The sequence below is a fragment of the Rhinoderma darwinii genome, chromosome 3 (genome assembly GCF_050947455.1).
Source record: "Rhinoderma darwinii isolate aRhiDar2 chromosome 3, aRhiDar2.hap1, whole genome shotgun sequence".
Taxonomy (NCBI): domain Eukaryota; kingdom Metazoa; phylum Chordata; class Amphibia; order Anura; family Rhinodermatidae; genus Rhinoderma; species Rhinoderma darwinii.
Genome location: NC_134689.1, coordinates 293787103 through 293811323, shown reverse-complemented (window position 1 = coordinate 293811323; position 24221 = coordinate 293787103). Strand labels below are relative to the sequence as shown.

The following is a 24221-nucleotide window of genomic DNA, read 5'->3' as shown; positions in this document are numbered from 1 at the left end:
TGTTATTGTTGCCAAAGGTGCTTCAACTAAATACTGAGTAAAGGGTCTGAATACATATGTCAAAACAATATTTTAGTTTTTCCTTTTCAATAAATTAGCAAATATTACTAACATTCTGTTTGCACTATGTCATTATGGGGTATTGAGAGCAGAATGATGGGGGGGGACTTTTTATTCATAATTTTTTTTTATTTTAGCACATGGGCTCAACATAACAAAAAGTGAAAACATTTGAAACGTATGAAGACTTTGCATTGTATGTCAGGAACAAATGTGCCTAAATGTGATGTGCCTAAATGTGACTACTGCTGAGGAAGTAGAGGGTGTCACGTTTACAGTACTAATATAGTGTATATGAGGACTGAGACTGATTTTAATGAGACACCATCTACTTATGAAAAAAGTATCTGCTACATTTAGTATTGTGGGCAATAATTACGTTGAACGAAAGCCCACTGAACTGCTGGGACTGAAAAATCATATCCACAGGTGCCAGGGCTGCACATTGACCTTTCAGCCGGGGTTGCATATTTGCAAACGGCCACAGCTTCCCATCCATAGGAGCATTCCATTGACTGACAGTGAGGCTTAGCGCACTACAAGTACCAGTGTGGCCGCGCTTTTAACATAAGCACATACAAAACAACTAAACCTACTAATCAGGTACTCCAAGAAGTCACTGTACTACAAGTACAATGGAATTATGAGTAGTGCTTATCTGGAACATAAAAAACTTAAATAGCCATTCAAATAACACTAACATTGTGTATAATGGCATTGGAAGCGTAATAACATTCAAGTGGATATACCGTATTGAATATATCATAAGCTGTGGCCATTATACATTTGACATGGGAACACAGACATTCACCATCTGATAAAAACAGACACTTACCATCTGGTAATATTGCTAATATTGCGAGTATGCATAACAGCGGAGAGCTATATTCAAACAAATTCCTTGAAGCAAGACAACAACAATAAATTAAGATCGGTGATACCGTACAAGAAACTCCAGTGTCTGAATATGGGTCAAAGTCCTCAGTTTTAAGATAGATACTCATAATAGCAGGGCAGTTATAATTATATTGTAATATGTCATAACTGCAGTTATAACATATTATTTTGATTTTATTTGATTGCATATAAATCAATTTAATTTATTATTTTTTTATTCATTGTTTTTATTTTTATCTATTTTTTATTTCTTATAAGGGACATTGGATCTCAAGATTTGCACATAACTTCAAACCACTGTAATTTTTTGTACTAGTTTTTGTTAGATATTGTTCCATGTTGTCTTATTGTCCTTTTGATATATGCAAAAAGTAGTGTTGTCAAACATTAGGGTATGTGGAAAATAAATAAACATAATTGATGTTGATACAAAACCAGAACTAACATTGATTTGGGGCCCTTTTACACCGGCCAAACAAGCATTCACATAACGCTCGTTCCTGATAATTGCCCTGTGATAACAGGGCAACGATCACCTGGTGAACGAGCAAACGCTTGTTCATCGGCTGATTGTATCGTTTACGCAGCCTAAAATATTATCATTATCGGCAACAGGGAGATGCGCTGCAGACATGATAGAACTGTATGGGGACAAGCGATCGGAGTAAGAAGTGTTCGTTTCCATACATTACTGATAAAAACTCCTTGAGAAAGGAGCCAATGAGCGCCGATGAACGAGCTGTCTCGTTGATCGGCACTTGTTACACGGCCCCTGTCAGGCCATGTAATAGGACCCTTGTATCTAGTATTATTTTAAATGTGATGTGCGCAGACCCTTGCATCCAGTCTCCGGCAATAAATGAGTTTTGGGTTAGAGATTGACTTCAACATCATAAAAATGCATTGTATAAAAAGAAGAAAACCCAGCAACAAATCGTATTTGAATTCAGAATATTGAATATATCTATGATGAATTGCCATCGGCAAATATATAAAAATACCTGTTGCCAGTCCTCTGCGTGCCAAGCTGGGGGGCAGTCAATCTGATTACACGGCTGCAGTGCTGATGGCTTTTTACCTTCACACCCTTGTTCAGAATTATTGCTTGAGTCAGTCAGGCCAGAACAATAGACATCTCTTGTTTGTATCCCAACGCCACATGTAGCCGAGCACCGACTCCAGGATCCTGTATGCCACCTATATTGAAACATAGTTTCACCAATTATGTACATGAAATATACTGGTGATAAAATCCAATCCAAATCTATGATTATTAAACCTTAAAGGTTATTTAGCTATCCTATTTCCAATACTAATGATGGCTACCAATATAGGAAGTTTGTCAAAGTGTTGGATATTGTGCGATTTATCAGTCATCTGTTTCAGCTGTATACGTCTTAAGGGATAGTTCTGAAGAACTGCATTGAAATTGTTCTTGTCGCAGTCTTCGTGTAGAAGTCATTTTTCTTAATAGGTCCAACTTACTCATGTCTAGACAGATCAGCTTAGAATTGAGAGATATACTTTCCCTTAAAAAAAAGAAAGGCTAAAGGTCTATCCATATATCAAGAAATAGCACAAAAAAATAATAATGAACATACAACACTAAATGGCTAATCTAAAATATCTGGAAACAATTTCACGGTCACTTTTTTTTATTTATTAGTAAGGGCAAAGCAAATTTATTTATCTCATGTTAAACACTTCTTTTCACTGTGGCTCAAGATGATTGCTGTCATCATGAAAGCCTGTCAGTATTGCATTGACAGTATACAAGCTGCTGTTAAAGGGGTAATTCTGTCACATATTGTTATGGAATAATGCTAGAATATGCCAAAATATTGGTGGGTGTCTGACCTCTAGGACTCCTACCGATCCCTACAACAAAGGAGCAGAAGCCCCTTAAACTTTTTTCCTGCACAACGGCGCTCTTGTCTACCTGCTATGTATGAAACTGCAACATAGATCTATTCAATTAAATGTGGTTGTGTTGTAGATTCCTGCACGGCAGATGTCTGGGACCGCTGCTGTGCTGGAAAGAACTTTGAAAAAGCTGCAGCACTAAAGTAGAGTTGCAGCTCCTTCATTCTGAGGATCAATGGGGGAACCAGCAGTCACAACCCTACTGATATCAATGTTCCATTATTTGTAAGAGTGGGAAGACCCCTTTAAAGGCACATGTTCTCTACTGATAGTGGCTGTAACACAGCAGCATGGAACATGAATTCTTGATATCCCAGCAGGTTTACTATTTGATTGACTTGGGTGGGAGCAACATCCTATAAAGGAGTCAATAGTTATGTCATTCGTTAGGAGATTCTATAATATATTCAATTGATTTAATTTCAGTATACAGAATTTATGAAACACAAAACCCCACCAGCAGCAACTGCAATAATATTCTCCTTGTGGGGATTTGCATTTGGCTGGAAGATACTTTGCTGCAGCACAAATATTTCCTATTGTTCGGTTAGAAGTAGAGACCAAGTGGTGCCCACTTTACTGTAGCTACAGTATTCCAAAACTCCAGTGGATTATGGTGAAACCAAGACTTGAATGAATTATCTTAGATTTCTACTAGACTACGTATTTAGGGAGCATGCAGAAGCTCATACAGAACATCAAATATTTTGTTTTCTCACTCATTTCCAGGAATTCTTGATTAGTCCAATGCATTGGCCTGAAGGAGTTTATCCTATTTCTCCTTCCATTACTGCTTCAAATTTTGGATTTTCCGTGGTTTTCCACTACAGAAATTGTTAAGTAGATTTAGGCTGGGTTCACACGACCTATTTTCAGACGCAAACGAGGCGTATTATGCCTCGTTTTACGGCTGAAAATAGGGCTACAATACGTCTGCAAACATCTGCCCATTCATTTGAATGGGTTTGCCGACGTACTGTGCCGACGACCTGTAATTTACGCGTCGTCGTTTGATAGCTGTCAAACGACGACGTGTAAAAATACAGCCTCGGCAAAAGAAGTGCAGGACACTTCTTTGGACGTTTTTGGAGCCGTTTTCTCATAGACCCCAATGAAAACAGCTCCAAAAATGGACGTAAAAAACGCAGCGAAAACGCAGTGAAAAACGCAGCGAAAAACGTGAGTTGCTCAAAAAACGTCTGAAAATCAGGGGCTGTTTTCCCTTGAAAACAGCTCCGTATTTTCAGACATTTTTGGTCACTACGTGTGCACATACCCTTACTGTGAATGCAAATGCACCCTGTATTTAATACATCTTAATATCTTTTAAATCCCAAGACCACACATAAGTCTCAGCAAATATCTATTCAAATTTCTGTGTAATCGTAAATGGTAGGTGGTAAATGGAGCAAGGTGGAAAACATATACAACTATTTAACCAAAAGATGTTTTTCTACTTGGAATGAGCCTGTTGGATATTATATTGAATAGTGTACTATAACGTAGAACTTTTCGCTATCTCTTGAGATTTATAGAAGACAAAAAAAAGCATGAAAAATTGAAAGCAGATACAATCAGAGCCATGAAATGCAAAATAAACTAAATTAATACAGTTAAATTCCTTTAGTCTGATACATGATGTAGGTCTGGCGTCAATGAATGGTTCCAAAGTCCTGATTTCCATCTGGAAACATCCAATAGTAGATAATTATGAAAAGCTTGAGGGAGATCCAATCTTTGGAGAATCAAGAAGTTTGGGAAACAAAAACTCCAGTGAAAATCAAAACCTAATTTGACCTTTTTTTTTTATTTGCATAGCTTTATCTGTCTGTCCTGGAGGTTAAAAATTGCAACAGGTGGAAGAAGGAGATGCACACTCAGAGTCAGACTGGCCCAACAGAGTACCAGAAGTTCCTGAGGTGGGCCCAGGTTCTGGTACAGTAAAGGCCCAGCAGAAAGCTGCTTAGGAGACAATCACTTGCTGTTAAGGAAAACACTCATTTAGCTGATTCATGAATAACCTATTCGAATTTATTAATGATTTGACCTGTGTGCACAATAATAAGGCTCCTTTCACATTGCGTTTTTTCCTTTCGTGGGAAGTATACATCAGGATTACTCCTGACGTATACCTCTGATGTAAGGCTGCAATGCATCCCACTGTATAGGCATACAGAGGGGTACTTTACCTGAATCCCCCAGGAAAAAACAGAAACCTGAAACGCTGTGCCGGGGGAAGCTCCTGACATCACTGTCCATATATGGACAGTGATGTCAAGAGCTTTACAATGCCAAAGCCCCGGTCAGCCAGGGACTCCAGCCCTAGAGAAGTACCTAACGTCACTATCTTTATATGGAGCATTACAATGCCAGAGTTCTGGCCAGAGCATCGGAAGCACTCTGGCCAGGGGTTACAGACATCACCTGCACGGTTGTCCTATATCCACCGCAAGAATTTTAAAGCAACTGGAGTCCCCAGCTGCATTTAATGCAGCTAGAGTCCATGGCTGCTATCTCTGCCCCAGAGAAGCTACATCACTGGGGCTTCCTATTTATGGACAGTTTCTGTGAAAGTGCGTAAAATGTGTTTATGTGATTTCATTTTGTAAGTATGGCTATGTTACTCCATCTTGCATGGAGTATCCATTTTGTATTTTGAAGAATCATCTGTTTCTTTGAAAAGAAGTAAATTCATGCTGGGATTGTCTGAACAATTATATGTTTTGTTTCTTAGCTAATATTATGATTCTTTGTTATGGAGAATATAGCTAAATATTTACTAGGTTCTTTATTATGAGAAACTAATCTGACGCCTCATACCGTTTGGGAACAGATTTTGTTTACCATTTTTGTTATGAGGAATAGACTGGTGATATCGCGTTATGACCCATCAGTCGTAGTGACGTTGCATGTTATGGGAAATACTAGTCTTATATGTAAGTAGCCTTTCTTGCTCGTGATTGGCTCAGCCCGACCAATTCACCATTGTACGCGATTGACTGAGGCAAAGCCAACGTCCCATTGTAAGAAATTGGCTGAGCTCAAGCCTACGCCCCTTTTGAAAGATATTATTGTAATTGCATTTTTATCAATAAAGCAGGGAAATATATTTGGGTATACAAAGCATGTGTCTTTGTGTCTTACTTCTCTCCGATATATCGATATAACATATGGATTTGCATCTGGATAAGTGACTGATGGGTGTCAGTTGACACACCCATCAAACCTTCAGTCTAATATATTTTGGCCAGGATTGCGTCAACAGTTACGTTACTGGAGCTTACTGACGCATATGTTTAATGAAGGTCTGTGATGAATGCAATATAGTGCCATCTGTCACCCATAGGCTCGAATGTTAAAAAAAGGGAACCGTGCAGTATACATTATCTTGCGGGAACCAGTGGGATAAAAAAGCATAGTCTACTACGCTATTTCATCCTTAAAAAATAAGGTATACCGGAGTATACCAGCCCGATGGAGGACACTCTTTTGGCCTCTGTCAGGCTAATGGAGCCATATGGACACGTTCAAAGTGTATGTCGGAAGCTTTCCCAACATAAACACTAAATGTAGGGCATGCAATAAAAAATTTAAATGCACATGTGTTGTAAAGATTGTCAGCCCTCAAAAAGTACCTTTGGGCAGGGCCGCCATCAGCACCCGGCAAATCCGGGAAAGTGCCGGGGCCCACTCCACTTGGGGGGGGGTTCCACTCGGCCGCCGGGAGCTGACACTGCCGTTGTTAGGGTATCACTGTCCATATATGAGGTAAGAAGGAGAGGAGTCCCAGGCAGAGCACCAGCGGCTCTGCTCCGGGACTCCATCTCTGGGAAAGCCCCTATCGCTGTCCATATATGGACCGTGAATATGGACAGCGGTGCCAGGACCAGAGCAGTGTCCCAGCCTGACCGCGCTGGTCCCGCCTCCAACTGAGCCTGCGTCAACAGGACACAGATTCAGTTGGGTTGAATGCTGGAGCCTCGCTCCAGCATACATTGTGCCGTGAGCAGCTCGGCACAGCCAGGCGCGATGTAGTGACGTCACTACATCACGCCTGTCTGCGACGAGTCACTCACAGCATAGTGCAGAGGAGGAGAAGGATCCTCCACACGTCGTGGGAATGGAGGTAGGTAAGTAATTATGTTATTATTTTTCTATTAGCTATATATGGGGGCATTATACTAGGTATGTGAGGGGGGTCCTATTGTAGTTTCAGAGTGGGCATTATACTGAATGGGGGGGCATTATACTGTATGGGACAGCTGTGGGGGGCATTATACTGTATGTGGCAGCTATGGGGGGCATTATACTGTATATTGCAGCTATGCGGGGCATTCTACTGTATGGTGCAGCTATGGGGGCATGATACGGTATGAGGCAGCTATGGGTGGCATTATACTGTATGGTGCATCTATGGGGGCATTATACTGTATGGTGCACCTATGGGGGGCATTATACTGTATGGTGAAGCTATGGGGACATTATACTGTATGGGACAGCTAATGGGGGCATTATACTGTATGGGGCAGCTATTGGGGCATTATACTATATGGTTCAGCTATGGGTTGCATTATACTGTATGGTGCAGCTATGGGGAGCATTATACGGTATGGGGCAGCTATGGGGGCATTATACCGTGTGGGGCAGCTACAGGGAACATTATACTGTGTGAGGGGCAGCTATGGGGGGTCATTATACTGTGGGGGCAGCTGTGGGGGCATTATACTGTGGGGGCATTCATGGGGTCTGTCAGGCAAGGAAGCTGGGCATAGGCGTGCGCAAGGGTCTGGTGGTGTTGGGGAGTGGGTGACGTCACGCTGTGTGTCTGCAGTGAAAGAAGCTGGGTGGGAACGATGAGAAGTGTATGATGCTGATTTATCAGCGTCATACACTTCTATTCACAACGCCCAGTTGGTAAAAACACAATAAACGCCCAGTTGGTAAAAACACAATACACGCCCAGTTCGTAAAAACACAATGCACGCCCAGTTGGTAAAAACACAATACCCGCCCAGTTGGTAAAACGAGAAAACACGCCCAGTTGTCCAATGAAAAGCTCATTTGCATAAATATAAAATTGCTCATAACTTGGGCAAAAATTATCGTTTTTAAAAAAAACAACAACTTTGCAGCGCCGATCACATGCAATAGGAGATAGGGATTTGATAATCTGGTGACAGAGCATCTTTAAAACCTCATCTCTGAAGATATTTTATTGTTGGTTTCATAAATATCAATATGATAATTCAGAAAATCTAATAATCTATTTCTGCCTGTACTGTTTCTGTTTATTCCTCTAACTTTTCTATAGTTATAATTCATGATTAAAACTTTCTATAGTAGTTCATTGTGTCTTACGCTTATGGCGGTGTCAATAACTATCTATGATTTCCTATGTTTTCTCTCAGATCATTTACTACAGTTATAAAGAACTTGCAAGCAGTGCTACGATGCTATGAGGAGACCTTTATGTTCTCCTGCACCTCGCCAGGGGCCTCTGAAATTGCCTTAGTAAATTTCCAATGAACCTGTGCATCTTTCTGCTAAATGAATCTCTGCATGTCTAGCTCCTGTAATTGTGCTAGCATCTGTTTAAGATTACCTTTTATAAAATATCTCAGCATATTTCAACCCTTGCTTCCGTCCCAACGCTGCGTTGAAATAATCAAGGCCCATGTTTTACTAAATTGCAAATAGTAGTGAAGGATCCTTTGTGGCTGAACAACATTTTGCTAAGCTACACAGCAACCCCCTTCCATGGTATATGGTGCTACACAGCAATCTCCCCTTGTGTATAGTGCTACACAGCAATCCCCAATCTCCTTGTATATATTGCTACACAGCAATCCCCCTTCCCATTGTACATACTGCCACAAAGCAATCCCCCCTCCCCTTGTATATACTGCCACACAGAAATCCCCCCTCCCCTTGTTTATACTGCCACACAGAAATCCCCCCTCCCCTTGTTTATACTGCCACACAGAAATCCCCCCTCCCCTTGTTTATACTGCCACACAGAAATCCCCCCTCCCCTTGTATATACTGCCACAGAGCAATCCCCCCTCCTTGTATATACTGCCACACGGCAATCCCCCTCCTCTTGTATATACTGCCACACAGCAATCCCCCCTCCTCATGTATATACTGCCACACAGCAACCACCCCTCCCCTTGTATATAGTGCTACACAGCAAGCCCCGTCCCCTTGTATATAGTTCTACACAGCCCCCTTCCCCTTGTATATCGTGCTACATATTAATTCCCCCGCCCTGTATATTACCACACAGCCCCCTCAAAAAAAAAAAAATTCAACTCACCTTCCCCACTCCCCACTACATCCGCCCGCCGCCCGTGACAGTGTGCAGGCTTTAAAATTTACTTAGCGGGCTGACAGTGGAAGGGAACACTTATAGGGAACATTGCTTCTCGGAGACTGACAACAAACCCTAATGCAGTCATTATGCTCAGGCCCCATGTACACGGCCGTGCCCGTAATCATGGTCCGTGATTGCGGGCATGACCAGCCGCCGACAGCCACCCGCATTTGCAGGTCGTGCTCCCATATAGAGTAAGAACGGTCCGTGAAAAGCAAAAGATAGGAGATGTCCTATCTTTTGCGGAGGATTTCTATGGCCCGGTCACCTTCCTATAAATATACGGGATGGTGTCCATGGTCATTACAAATGAATGGGTCCGTAATTGCGGACCGTAATTACGGTCCGCAATTACGGACGAATTCTACAGTCCTGTGCATGGGGCCTTAATCATTAGCAAAGTGACAGTTTTTTTAGTAGTAACTAAAAAGTGAATTAAAAAGTTGACAAACAATGCAAAAATTGCCTCCAGCTAACAAACTGTGGCTATCGCTTTAACTTCTGATTTGCTAATATATGACCAATGTTACATTACGGGTGGCAGTCTCATATCGACAAGCCCTTTTTCAATTGCATGAGCTAATTGCCACGGTTGCTGAATCTGCTGTTACAACCAGGTAAAGCTGCCGCTGGTCATACAATGTAATTTTACATGCTAGCCATTTATTTGTGTGTATGTAATACATGGACAGGCTGGTCCAATAGAGCTTCGTTAATGGCCCTCCACTCTGGCTTATATAATGGGGAATTTGGTGGGGGACCCCCCCCCCCCCTATGACATCGACACACTGTAGTTTTTCGTATCGCCATTTATTGTGCCATACACCGTGTTCCAAATTATTATGCACATTGGATTTAAGTGTCATAAACATTTAATTATTCGTTTTTCAATTAAACTCATGGATGGTATTGTGTCTTAGGGCTCTTTGGATCATTTGTAATCAATCTCAGACACCTGTGATAATTAGTTTGCCAGTTGTGCCTAATCAAAGGAAAACTACTTAAGAAGGACGTTCCACATTATTAAGCAGGCCACAGGTTTCAAGCAATATGGGAAAGAAAAAGGATCTCTCTGCTGCCGAAAAGCGTGAAATAGTGCAATACTTTTGACAAGGTATGAAAACATTGGATATTTCAAGAAAACGTAAGCGTAATCATCGTACTGTGAAAAGATTTGTGGCTGATTCAGAGCACAGATGGGTTCGTTCAGATAAAGGCATAATGAGGAAGGTTTCTGCCAGACAAATTAATAGGATTAGGGGAGCAGCTGCTAAAATGCCATTGCAAAGCAGCAAACAGGTATTTGAAGCCGCTGGTGCCTCTGGAGTCCCGCGAACCTCAAGGTGTAGGATCCTCCAGAGGTTTGCAAGTGTGCATAAAGCTATTATTCGCCCACCCCTAAACAATACTCACAAGCAGAAACGGTTGCAGTGGGCTCAGAAATACATGAAGACTAATTTTCAAACCGTGTTGTTTACTGATGAGTGCCGTGCAACCCTGGATGGTCCAGATGGATGGAGTAATGGATGGTTGGTGAATGGCCACCATGTCCCAACAAGGCTGCGACGTCAGCAAGGAGGTGGCGGAGTCATGTTTTGGGCTGGAATAATGGGGAGAGAGCTGGTAGGCCCCTTTAGGGTCCCTGACGGTGTGAAAATGACCTCTGCAAAGTATGTACAGTTTATGACTGACCACTTTCTTCCATGGTACAAAAAGAAGAAAAGTGCCTTCCGTATCAAAATTATCTTCATGCATGACAATGCACCATCTCATGCTGCAAAGAATACCTCTGTGTCATTGGCTGCTATGGGCATAAAAGGAGAGAAACTCATGGTGTGGCCCCCATGTTCCCCTGACCTCAACCCTATTGAAAACCTTTGGAGCATCCTCAAGCAAAATATCTATGAGGGTGGGAGGCAGTTCACATCAAAACAGAGGGCTCTGGGAGGTTATTCTGACATCCTGCAAAGATATTCAAGCAGAAACTGTCCAAATACTCACAAATTCAATGGATGCAAGAATTGTGAAGGTGATATCAAAGAAGGCATCCTATGTTAACATGTAACTTGGCCTGTTAAGTTTTTTTTGATTGAAAGAGCTTTTGATTTCTGTAAATATGACCTCCTGATGCTACAAATTCAACAAATTACCATTTTAGTTCTCTTTACAACCTTTAAAATGTTTTGATCCCTGTTGTGCATAATAATTTGAAACAGTGCATTGTGAGTTTTTTACTTCTAAAAAAAAATCTGTTATCATTAGGAGATTTGTTCAATAAAATTTGCATTATACTCCAACGGTTGATGGCTTGAAGATTATACTGACTGTCATTTGCATCGACTATTTAGGAAAATCAGCGAAAAATAACATTTGCATAATAATTTGGAATGTGGTGTATAATGTACTAGGAAATGGGAAAAAAATTATTTGTGGGGTAGAAAATTAAAACAAACTAATTCCTCCATCGTTTTTTGCGCTTCATTTTTACAGAATTCACTGTGCAATTAAAACAAGATGTTGACTTTATTCTGCAGGTCAATACGATTACGGTGATACCAAATATATATATTGTTTTTTCTATATTTTACAAGGAAAAAACGAAGTGTAAAAACTTTAATTTATTTTGTGTTTATTTTACGGATGCGGCGATACCAATTATGTTTATTTATTTACAATCCTCTATGGGGAAATGGGAAAAGGTTGTTTTTTTAACTTTTAATTTAATTTTTTTTTTTAAATAAAAAACAACAACTTTATTTGACTAATTTTTACTTTTTTAATTAGTCCCCCTAGGGGACTTCAACCAGCGATCGCTTGCACGATATACTGTAATACTAATGTATTGCAGTATATCGTCTTTCTCACAGACTTCTATTAAGCTCTGCCAGAGGCAGGGCTTAATAGGAGCACAAAGATGGCAGACCTGGGGGCCTTCATTAGGCCCCCAGGCTGCCTTAGCAACCATCGCCACCCCGATATTGTATTGCGGGGGGCGCGATGAGCTGCTAGAGGGTGTTGCCCCCCTCTTTCTAACGATTTAAATGCCGCGGTCGCTATTGACTGCGGAATTTAAAGGGTTAAACGAGCAGCATCGCGCTCGAGTGCGATCCCGCTCGTTACTGTAAAGTGTTGGCTGTAACATACAGCCGACACTCGCATCATATGAAGCGGGTTAACTCCGTGAGCCCATTCCATACTTCCCCTACCCGGCTATGACGTATGGATACGTCAAATGTCTGGAAGGGGTTAATACATCATGCGTCCTTAAGGGGTATGGAAACCTTTGTGCATGAAAAATCAACATACATGCATGTTACTAAGTACCTGCAGAAAAAAAAAGGTGCACTTATCTGTTTTATGCATTATGGCTTCAGCCGCTGTCATAACCAGTTTGACAGCTTTTCTCCATTCAAACTTCTTCTCTAAGGGCATGCCCTAGCACTGGTCACATGTTCTCTTCTCTATGGGCATTCCCTAGCACTGGTCACATGTTCTCTTCTCTTACTGTGTGGATTTCTCATGCACGTGCACAGCCTTCTCTCTGCTCTCCCCCTCCCTTCTGCTGCTTCTGCAGCTGTTTTGCATAACCACGCCCACACAGTTAAACAGCATGTCTATGTATTTCTCCTCCCCCTCTGAGGTTCTGCTCACAATCTTCTCACTACACTATAGCTCTCTGCTAACATAAGGGACATGTTGCACTGTGCATGCCCAGTTATCTGTGGTTGGGAGGGATCGTTGGGTATGCACTGTAGTCCTCAGTGAAGAGGAGAAAGTGGCTGCTTCATAACTGATGGGGAACTGTTCTAATTTGGACAGCACACACCAGTGAGTAGGATCTTGCACATGCGCAGATGTCACACTAAATGCTCGCACATGAATCTACAAAGGAGGAGCTGCTGAGTTTGCCATCAGGGAGCAGACTGACGGATCAGAGGGAGAACTTAATACAGCAGCCGGCCATGTACTGAAATAAACTGCAGGTACAGAAGACAAACGGTAGACACTTTGTAATCAGAAATGTGCAATTAGAAATGTGTTTGATTTTGCAAAAAACATACAAAGCAATAAAATAAAATAAAAATGTGCAAAGGTGTACATAGCCTTTAATAGGGCACTTGAAAATTAGTTTTCACAACTAGACATCCCCTTTAAAATTAATAAATAAATAATTAAATAAGAGGGCTGATCCCCAAAATAATGCATTAAATTTTTCTATCAAGTATCTATCAGAAAATAAATTATTAATACTTTAGTTGGAAGAATAGAGTTTTGTCTGAAGTGTAAAGAAGTATGATGAAGCCACTCTACAAAAATGACCCAATGCCTTTGCAGAACAATCACTAAAGAATTATACTTTCTTACATTTTTCTTGTGGATTACAACAGTAAACTTCACAAATGCATGAAAGTGATAGGTTACAATGCTATAATGGGAAAAAAAAAGGCCAAGGAATAAGCAAGATCCATTAGGCATTTCATACAGCAATTCATAACAGAATGAATTCATTTACCGGCTCCAGAATGTAGATATTGTGGATAAAAAGTTTCAAACACTATCATAAACCACTACACCTTTCTCACAGAACTCGAAAGAAAGACGTGAGAGGAAAAAAAAAAAACGTTCATAGCTTATTACCCAATTTCAGAAGGAAAATGTCAGCGGAAAAACCTGAGAAATCATTATGAAACCAACTTGAAAACTTCCTTCAGGTTCAATATGAAACAATTTCCTGAATCATTATTAAAAAGACCTTTCTTGACTCCTGGCTGGAGAAGATAGACGTCTGTTGCCAGAATATATTCGAGGCTTGCCCCAGTGCTTGGACACTTTGCAGGCCATTATATAACATCCAAGACTTTGGATACTATAATTGCCAAGTTTGAGGGAACAAAAAACCTGTTAAATGCCTCACAGTCCTAAACTGGTGACAGTCATCACTTCTTCTGACCCATCAGTCATGCTCAACTAGCCTAAAATATTGAACTGGATTTCTACACTTTATCATAGCTTTACAACTGTTCTAGAATTTCCTACTTCTGGCATCTGATATTGGAATACTGTGACCTGTTCATTATGTGTCTGCCATATGTAGTAAGTGTAAGGAATGCTGATTAATCTGTAACATAAAAAGGGTCAATAAAGAATTTAGGTCTTTAAACCCTAGCTTCGTATAAAGGAGGAATAGAAAGATATTTCATATTGGCGTGAATCAATAGATCTTTTTATAAGTCTCGAGGTAACTGAGATGCCAAGGAATAATTATCACTTAAGGTATATTGAAGCAGACTACATAGTTACAGACTTTGTATGGATCAAATAACTGGTAGTAGACATGACAAGACAATACATACCAGGATTCACATAGAAATCATAAGGCCGCACTGGAAAAATCAGAATGGGCCTCACTCCCCACTCAATGCTCGGCCAAATGTACAATGCCGTGTTTAAAATTATTCTGCTGATTAATTTCATAATATATCTGTATGATGAGCTCTATTTTTCTGACTTGATAAATTATATAATTCTTACTGGAAGCAGCCACCACTAGGGGAGCTAACTGTATATGAATTTATACATTGAACTCAATAGGAGCTGTATACATTTATATGCAGTGAGCTCCTCTTAGTGGCAGCTATGACTATTATGGCAAGTAGGGGAAAGCAGTTCAGTATCGGGCCCACTCCCACAACGAGCCCTATAGCCTCTATGCTAGGTATGCTACTGATATATACTATAATGATACAGCTAACTGAAAAAATAACAAATTGAGACATCTTTAACTATCCCAGAGTCAACATAAATCTGTGTTTTATAGGCTGACTTTAAGTTTGTGTCAACCATTATAGGTGTCACAGTGGCTGGAAATGCCTCATCATATTGGGACACGACACTGTATATATTTTTTTCCCATAACCCAAAACCTTCAGGTAAAATACTTTGCTCAAAAATAATTGGGCTTGACACCTATATCAATGATCAATATATCAATATAATATATCAATACAGAGATTTAGGTAATGATCTTTTCATATCCCAGCTTGTAACTTTAACAAGGGACATCCACTATATGTAGACTAAAGAAGGTTTCCATGTCATCATAGATGAGGATTCTTTACTGTAAGAGCAGTGAGAATATGGAACTCTCTATCACAGGGTGATGGGATGGTTGATCTGTTGAACAAGTTTAAGAGAGACCTGGTTGTCTTTCCGGATATACATAATATTACATGTTACAGTATGAGTACTAGATTACTGGAGCTGGAAAGATGATCAAAGGATTCCTTATGATGCCATATTGGAGTTGGGAAGGAATTTCCTTTCTCCTAATATGAAGCAATTTGTTTATAAGGGTTGTTTTGCCTTCTTCTGGATAAAGAAAAATATGTTGAACTTGTGTCTTTTTTTCAACCTTACCAACTGTGTTATTATGTATGGAGTATAAGTAGTACATGTAATTGGCACAATAAATAGTAAGCTTCGTTGGGAATAGGACTGATGTGAATGTCATTCACCACACCATGCACAGTACTTTACTACCATATAATACTATATATACAAATAATATTACAAAGAGATTTCACAAGTTGCAACAGCTACAAAATTTCTTATTGATCTGCAAAAAACAGCAGAGTATAATCCATGAAAAGTAGAAGATCAGTTATACATTAACACTCAATGACAATAGACTTCCCTAGCATTTAACTCTGTGCAGCTGCTCCAGACACAAATGAATGCACATATCTACAGTACTGTTTACATTGCTGTGCACCAAGCATAGAGGCCTCTTCAAACATCCCGCATCTTCCCACGCAGGTTCATGATCAGCATTCTTATATTACTTTCAAGCCTACACCTCTCAGACGTTTCCACTTTATTGCTTTTGCTATTTCTAGTTCCTGTTTGGGAAGGCCATTCACTTCTAAACTACCTTTAATCAACAACATGTTGAAGAGATTCCCCCGCAGAAGGTGCTCATGACTTTTGTTGCTCTGGTGTCCCTCAAAAGGGTGTGCAGTATTATTAGATTTACAGTATATGGGCCTGCTCAAAGCTAAACGATTGCAACACACACACACACACACACACACACACACACACACACACACACACACACACATGCACACATACACACATACATACACACTCACACGTGCACACTACATACACACACATACAAACACACATACACACACATACACACACACGCACACTACATACACAAACACATATAAACACACTGCACACTACATACACACACATATACACAAACACAGGCACACTACATACATACACACACACACTACATACACACACACACACATACATACACACACATACACACAGGCACACATAAATACAAACACACAAACACACACTACATACACACACGCACACACACATACACACACTACATACACGCACACTACATACACACACACTACATACACACACACACACACACACACTACATACACGCACACACACATACACACACTACATATACACACACACACACACACACACACACACACACACATACACACACTTCATACACAAACACACGCACACTACATACACACACATACACTCACGGAGACATACACACACACACACACACACACACACACACACACACACACACACACACACACGCACATGCACACTACATACACACACACACACTACATACACACACTTCATACACACACACACACACACACACACACACACACGCACACTACATACACACATACAAACACGCACAGTGTGTCTCCAGTATAAACCCAAATTTTTACAAAAGGTATCATGTCACAAAAAGGGGCTGTATTATCAGGAAAGGAGGTTTTTAATATATAATTTTATCTGATTTCAGACTAAAGTATTTTTGACCCACCAGAAAAGTTTATTTTGAGGGCCAACCCTCAAAATAAATTCACCCACTTTTACAGAACAAATTAATGCCATGATGTTTTTATCATTTCACTTAATGTCCATTCTATTAATGTGATACTCTCCACTGTTGGTTTGCCCTTAAGTGAACTTCATGGGATCTCTTCTGGCTGGGGCCTATTATTGTACGAGTCCTATGGACCTCTAGTGGACCAGTCCGACCCTAAGTAAATAACATAAGTGCAGCCAAAACATTGAAAATAAGTTACCAGCTTATATTTTTTTAGGTGTGCATTCAAAATGAGACTTTTTAAGGATAAATCATGAGTTCGCTACTGACTGCTTCCTCTTTGGTTTTACATTATCATACACATTCTCTTTTATGTATCAAATATAAATTATGTTATTCAGATAGTGATATAAATCCCTTCAGACAGTACCTTGGAGGGCACAGTTTGGTATTACAGGCTCTCGTCATTGCAGGTGGACGCATTGAGCTGTCACACAAAGAGCTGTTCACAATTCTTTTTGTGTGGATATGGAGGCAGGCTGCTATGGCTTCTTGTCTTCCTAGATTAAGGGAATACAAAACAGAAATAATAAATATGAGGGGCATATAATCTGTCGACACAGAAGCTGTGTCTGGCAGATCCTTTACATTTCCGTTTTAGAATTTTGTCTTAGAAGAAGTTATAATCCAGCGTGCGCTGTTTGTAAATTACCAGAGAAGAGTCCTGGGATGAGTCCAGGTGTACTGACCTCGGCTTCGTCTGAGCACTGAGCATGTGCAGGATCCCGCTGGACTCATCTCAGAACTCTGCTCTGGTAATTTACATACTTCTTTGTAGACCAGATGCTAAAATTGACAGTTTTGAGAGGGGCATGCTTAAGGCGGTATTTCCCAGCAGTATAACGACATGTTGATGGTTTAGTGCCTTAAAATCTAGCGTCAGGTTCTCTTTAAATATAAACTACACCTGACTGACTCAATTCTTTTCAGGACTCCACTCTATAAAAATCCTATTCTACATTGATTCTGCAAAACGCAAATCACTTTAATTCCTTAAATGTGAAACCTCTACTAAAGATCTGTACTTGTACCTGCAGATCATTGCATGAAATAAAATATCTAAAAATGATTCAAAATCCTGTACTGAGTAATTCTATAACAAATCTTTATAAGGATCTGATCTTCCATTTTTTGTTACTAGTGGTGGGTGCAGCTATCCCTAATTTTATTGTTTTAGGCCTCATGCACACGGAAGTGCTTTTGCGGCCCAAATGTATCCGCATTTTTGCTAATAAATTGCGGACCCATTTATTTCCATAGCCCCATGCACATGACCGTGCTTTACACAGATTCGTGTGGGGGGCGCAAATCAGCACTGAAAAACTAAGGACAAGACATTTTACGGTCCGGATTTGCGGATTCACCAATACTGGTGAATTGTTGTGGATCCGTGCGTCCTGTTGACACACGGATGGACAGTTACATTTTTTCGTGGTCCAATGGACCGCAACAGACCCTTGATTTTGCGGGCTGCTAAACCAATGCAGTCGTGTGCATGAGGCCTAACTCTATTCCATTGTAAAGGTAAACAGCCTATTTGGAACTCAGAAACCAACAGCTCCAACTGCTTTAATTAAAGATACAATACGGAATGAATCAACACATATTTGTGGATCTATTTAATTAATGACTATATAAGCAAATCCATGTGACTTTTTAATATACAGTACTTTGGGTTTCAATTATTCAGATGGGCACACAGCACTAAAGCAGCACTGCGGCCCCTTTATTCTGAAGATTGGTGAGGGTCGCAAAGGTCAGACCCCCACCGATCATGAACCGATGGCATATACTAGTGAAATGGCATCATTTTATAAGATGAGAATAACCCTTTAATATGAATGGCTTAAGCTGGGCTTTTACGTTTGAGCACCAAGTTGCTTGATCTATGTCCAACTGGACTTAGAAGATACAGTAAAAAAGATTTCCAGATAAAATGGAACGTTTTGAGCGTGCAAACACTCACTCGTCCAACTGGATAGTCACTAATAGGTCAGGCGAAATTGGGACAGATATTTTGGTAACACAAACTGATTTAGGGTCAGAATTTAACTGGGGACAACATTAAAATAAAGCTCTAATAATGTAGACAATTGATTATATAATGATGATGAACAAAAATCATTCTACCTCCTGAGCAACTACTGGAGCAGGCTGTAAACCCAATATACTCCCAGTCATACATCTCCGCTGAATCCTCCTCTTGTGATGGAAGCTCTACGGCTTGGTCCACGGCTTCACCGTGGCATGGTGGGAGATAGCATGCTCTTTCTAAAATAGGTTTTTCCTCTTCACATTCTTCTTCTGGCAATTCCAATTCAGTCTGAGTAAATGTCAGTAAAATACGGCACTTGACTTCCCTCACTTGTACACCACGACCACAAGTGACACTGCATGGTGACCAGGCTTCTGGGATGAACCTGTAAGAATGATTGATTTGTGATACAGATGCATAACACTATATTATATTTCATTTACGTCAAATGTAATTATGTTGTCAAATCCACGTCTTTCTGTACTTTTATCTATATGCTTGTCTTGTAACTAATATTAGCAACTTTTCCTGAATGTTCACATTTACAATCTAGTCTGCAGTACTTGTCTATGCGTTATTGGCCTACTTATGGCTGTACAAGACAGGAATAATGTAATACTAAGTCAGAAATCCACATCATTTAGAGCGCTGAGTACATAGGCCTTTAGTGAAGTATTCTTTGCCACTCATGGCCTGTAGTAAAGGGGCCAATGATGATTTTCAGCCCTTATGGTCTATAGTGAACAGGGGCATGAGGAGTCTTTGCAACTTATGGCTTGCAGTAAAGGGGGCATGGGGATTCTTTGCACCTTATGGCCTGTAGTTAAAGTAGAGCATTCTACATTTTTTTTTATTTTAACCTTATGGCTTGTAGTGAACAGAGACATGATGATTATTTGCCTTTAATGGCCTGTAGTGACATCACTGTCCACTATGAAATGGATAAATTCCTACAGAAAGTGATTTATGTATTTCATACAGTAGTTTGCTAATAGACTACGTTTATGATAGATATATTTCACAGATTGTAGCTTTTACTTTATGACAAACATAGAAAAATGTGATGACAGGAAATATTTCTTTTTTCAATATCATCATCTTTTAGCTGCAACGAAGCAATTGCCTCTGAAAGATGTGGAAAAAAACGCCATTCAAGTTTAATCACCTACCATGAACAGTCATGCATCTCGGACAGGCGTCAGCAACCTTCAGCAATCCAGCTGTTGTGAAACTGCAACTCCCAGGACACCCAGACAGCCAAAGGCTTTCTTATGCCAATTAAAGGCTGTCAGGGCATGCTGGGCATTGTAGTTTGACAACAGCTGGAGTGCCACAGGTTGCTGAACCCTGGTCTAGGGAATCAAGAGTACTTTGTATTTTATATCTCTTTATTATTCAGCATACTAAAAAAATAATTGAGAAATAATACAACCTTGTTAAACCTATGTGCAACAAACAGGACCCGGGGGGGCAGTATCTCAGTATCTAAAATCATGATGGGTTTCAACTGTCATCACATTCCACAACTAAAAACAAAAAAAGGTCAGGATCACATTTTTCTTGGCTCTGCTCTTCCAGCAAGTCATATTATATTCTGCCAGTAGAAAAAAAGCTCTTTGAATGTTGTACAGTTATATAAATGTAGGACAATAGCCGTGGTAGACCGCAAAGGCCAAGGTATTTATCTAGCACGAGGCTGGTTTGGCAATGCTTAGGTCTGTGCTTTGGAGTAGAGCCGTACTTATTCCTATGCTGCTCATAGTCACACAACAAGACCAACTCTAGACAGATGTAATGTACTGAATCCATGTTCTGAAATGACAGCAGATGCTGAGGCACGGCAGCAAAATTCACTCCAAAGTCTAAGAGATGCAGTTCTCAAAGACATGGTCAGCTACTCGGCATTGTTGTTACAAAATCTAAAGGGGCATTCCCATCTCAGACACTTATGGGGTATCCACAGCATAGGCCGGATAGACGCGGGTCCCAACCCTGGCACCCACACCTATCTATGGAATAGGGCCCCTTGATCCCCAGTCCTAGCTTGTCCCGCTGATGCTGCTCTCCAGCCACTGAGTTATGAGGAATACAAGGAGTGCCTGGGTGGACGGGAAAACGGTAACAACAAAGCCGGCTGAGTTACGCTGTTTCCGTCTCCCATAGAAGTGAAGCGAAGTAACGAAAACAGCGTAGCTCAGCATGCTCGGCTGTTTCTGTACTCTCGGCCACCAGTGGCCGAAGAGGAGCAACAGCAAGACAAGGTAGGAGGGGATATGTGTGAGTCCCAGAAGAACAGGCTCCCTATGCACAGTACTGGGAGAAAGCTGCTAAAATGGGGAGGGTGGGCAGGGGGAGCTACAGCTCATGAATATGTTCGGCTCGCTCTGATGGAGATAAAATGTGATTTTATAAAGACTACTGATTATTGCAAAGTAAGTGACTCATTGCTGCAATGAGGGTCTGCCACTATTTTCTGCTGAACTTAGATAGGGCAGTATAAACCTGGTAACAGAGTCCCTCTAACAGAGCCCCCATCACATACTGTATATTAAATCTGTGTCCCCACAATGCCACTGCCGAGATGTGACTTCTCCCCTCTCTGACAGTGCAGCTGCATTCCTTTGTCTTCCTTGTGCTGTTGCTCTCTTACCTTTACAAGAGTCCTACTACTTTGTCCTTGACTCCCCTTGTCCCTGTCAGCTTCTGTCTTCCGCCAGCTTCTGCTTCCTTCCCCTTACAGAAGCCCTGCTAACTTGTGTGCCTGCACGCGCACAGAGCCCCTTCTACCTTGCACTGCCTTTTCCACTTTTCCCCCTGCCACCTTTTTTTACCTGCCTGCGACCCTACCCAACACAGATTTGGGCCCCCTTGCTGCCAATACTGATTCATGGTGCAACATGCAAACCGGTAATGGGCGGGCCGCGATGATTTGGCTGTATGGGGCCCTGGAATTCCTGATGGCGACCCAGGCTGCTTCCTTTAACCTGTAGAATAGATGATGTACAGTATGGTTGTACTAATCTATCTTCCTCTGCACACAGGCTCTCCCTCCGCTCAGAGATGCAGCTCGGATCAATTATTATGTCTTCCTGCTATGGGTAAGCAGTGGGATTTCTGAAGACAATATGGTGGCTAGAAGCTAGTTATGTACAGGTTAGAGATGGGGATAAAATCCCAACATCCCTCTAGAATTTTCATTAAGGTGTAAGACAAATACCACCCTAACGCCCTGTGTTAAGCTCGGCCAGAACATTACTTCCTTCTTCGCATTGTTCATTTGTATACAGAATCGTTTTTTTACCGAAAAACTGGTGTACATGCCATACCCCAAATTTGTTATATATTTTAGACACTTTTTAAGCATACTAGACAATGTTGAAAAGCGTATAGAAAAAAAGAGGCTTGGGTTAAGAGGAGTCGTAAAATGTGCCACATCAATTTATTAGCGTGCGCTAATATTTTTCCATAAAATATTGGTGTAAAGTACGCCAGCCAAGAGGAGGCATAAGGAAGAGAATACTGTCAAACATGTTTAGCAAGATGCTCCGCATTTATCATACTGCGTTCGCCACTGCCTGTCTGTTTCAGTTTCATCTAGAACTTTAGAACAGTATTAGTAAATCCCCACAATTGTGTATTAACAACTTGAAGATAGATGCTTCTGTAATCAAAGGTTTTTGATTGAAAAGTTTTGGTTTCCTAATTCTATTTTTATGTAAGATCAACATAAACGTATGGAGAAGGAGCAGATCTAAAGAAGCGGCCATATTTTCTCTTACTTTGACCTCAGTTTTTACCTTCTTAGTCAATACAGCTGTGTTGACTCATGGATCGCCACGTCTAAATAGTCTGTAATAAGGACCTCTATCTACAACTTTTAAACTTTTGTTAAAGTAGAAATAGTGAACAATAGAGGGTCAGCAGCTGGACAGGCAAACACAATTAACCTGAATGTCTGAAGAACTGGGGTGCATGCGGCTTTTTGATCAGTTTTTATTCTATTTCTAGGTGGCGTGGTGACTAAAAAACAGCAATTCTACTATTGTTTTTTTATTCTATTTTTTTTACAGCGTGCACCGTACGCTATAAATGACATATTCACTTTATTCTGCGGGGCGATACGATTACGCTGATACCATATGTTTATAGTTTTTTTCTATGTCTTATGGCGTTTGCACAATAAAATACGTTTTGGAAAAAATCATTCACTTTTTGTGTTACCTTATTCTAAGAGCCAGAACTTTTTTATTTTTCAATCAATAAAGCTGTGCGAGGACTTATTTTTTGCGTAACGAACTGTAGTTTCGATCAGTACCATTTTTTGATCTCTTTTTATTCCATTTTTTGGGAGGTGAAGTGACCAAACAATTGTGATTGTGGTACGGTTTATTATTATTTTCTTTTACGGCGTTCACCGTGCGGGATAAATAACGAAATAATTTTGTAGTTCAGGCCGTTACGGACGCGGCGATACCAATTATGTATAGTTTATTTGTTTGTTTATATATTTTTATTAATAATAAATGACCGATAAGGTAAAAAGGGGCATTTTTACTTTTAATACTTTTAAAACTTTTATTTTCTTATTTTTACACATCTTTTTTTTACTTTTTCTTTACTTTATTACTTTGTCCCACTAGGGGACATGAGGGCAGGAGGCCCTGATCGCTATTCTAATACACTGCACTACATGCGGAGTGCAGTGTATCAGAGCTGTCAGCTACTCACTGACAGCAAGCATAGTGGGTCCTGACGTTGTCAGGACCCACTAGGCTTCCGTCTATGGCATAGCCGGACGCCATTGTTTGGTGTCCGGTTGCCATAGTCACCATCGCCGGCCGCTATCGTGTAGCAGGCCGGCGATGGCAGCTTAACCCCTAAAAAGCTGCGATCTCTATAGAACGCAGCTTTTAAGGGGTTAATCAGCGGGGACACAGCGATCGGTCCCCGCTGTAGGAGCTGTGACAGCT

General features: G+C 40.7%; 1 protein-coding gene across 1 annotated transcript in view; it reads right to left on the bottom strand.

The window, feature by feature from the left end:
• Nucleotides 1-24221, bottom strand: part of ADAMTSL3 (ADAMTS like 3) — a 465354-nt gene that overhangs the window by 106387 nt on the left and 334746 nt on the right. The window contains exons 16-18 of the mRNA XM_075858077.1: nt 19347-19636; nt 17587-17716; nt 1959-2154 (exon numbers count right to left, since the gene is read on the bottom strand). Coding sequence (XP_075714192.1) covers nt 1959-2154; nt 17587-17716; nt 19347-19636 — 616 coding nt within the window. The remainder of the gene's footprint in view (nt 1-1958; nt 2155-17586; nt 17717-19346; nt 19637-24221) is intronic.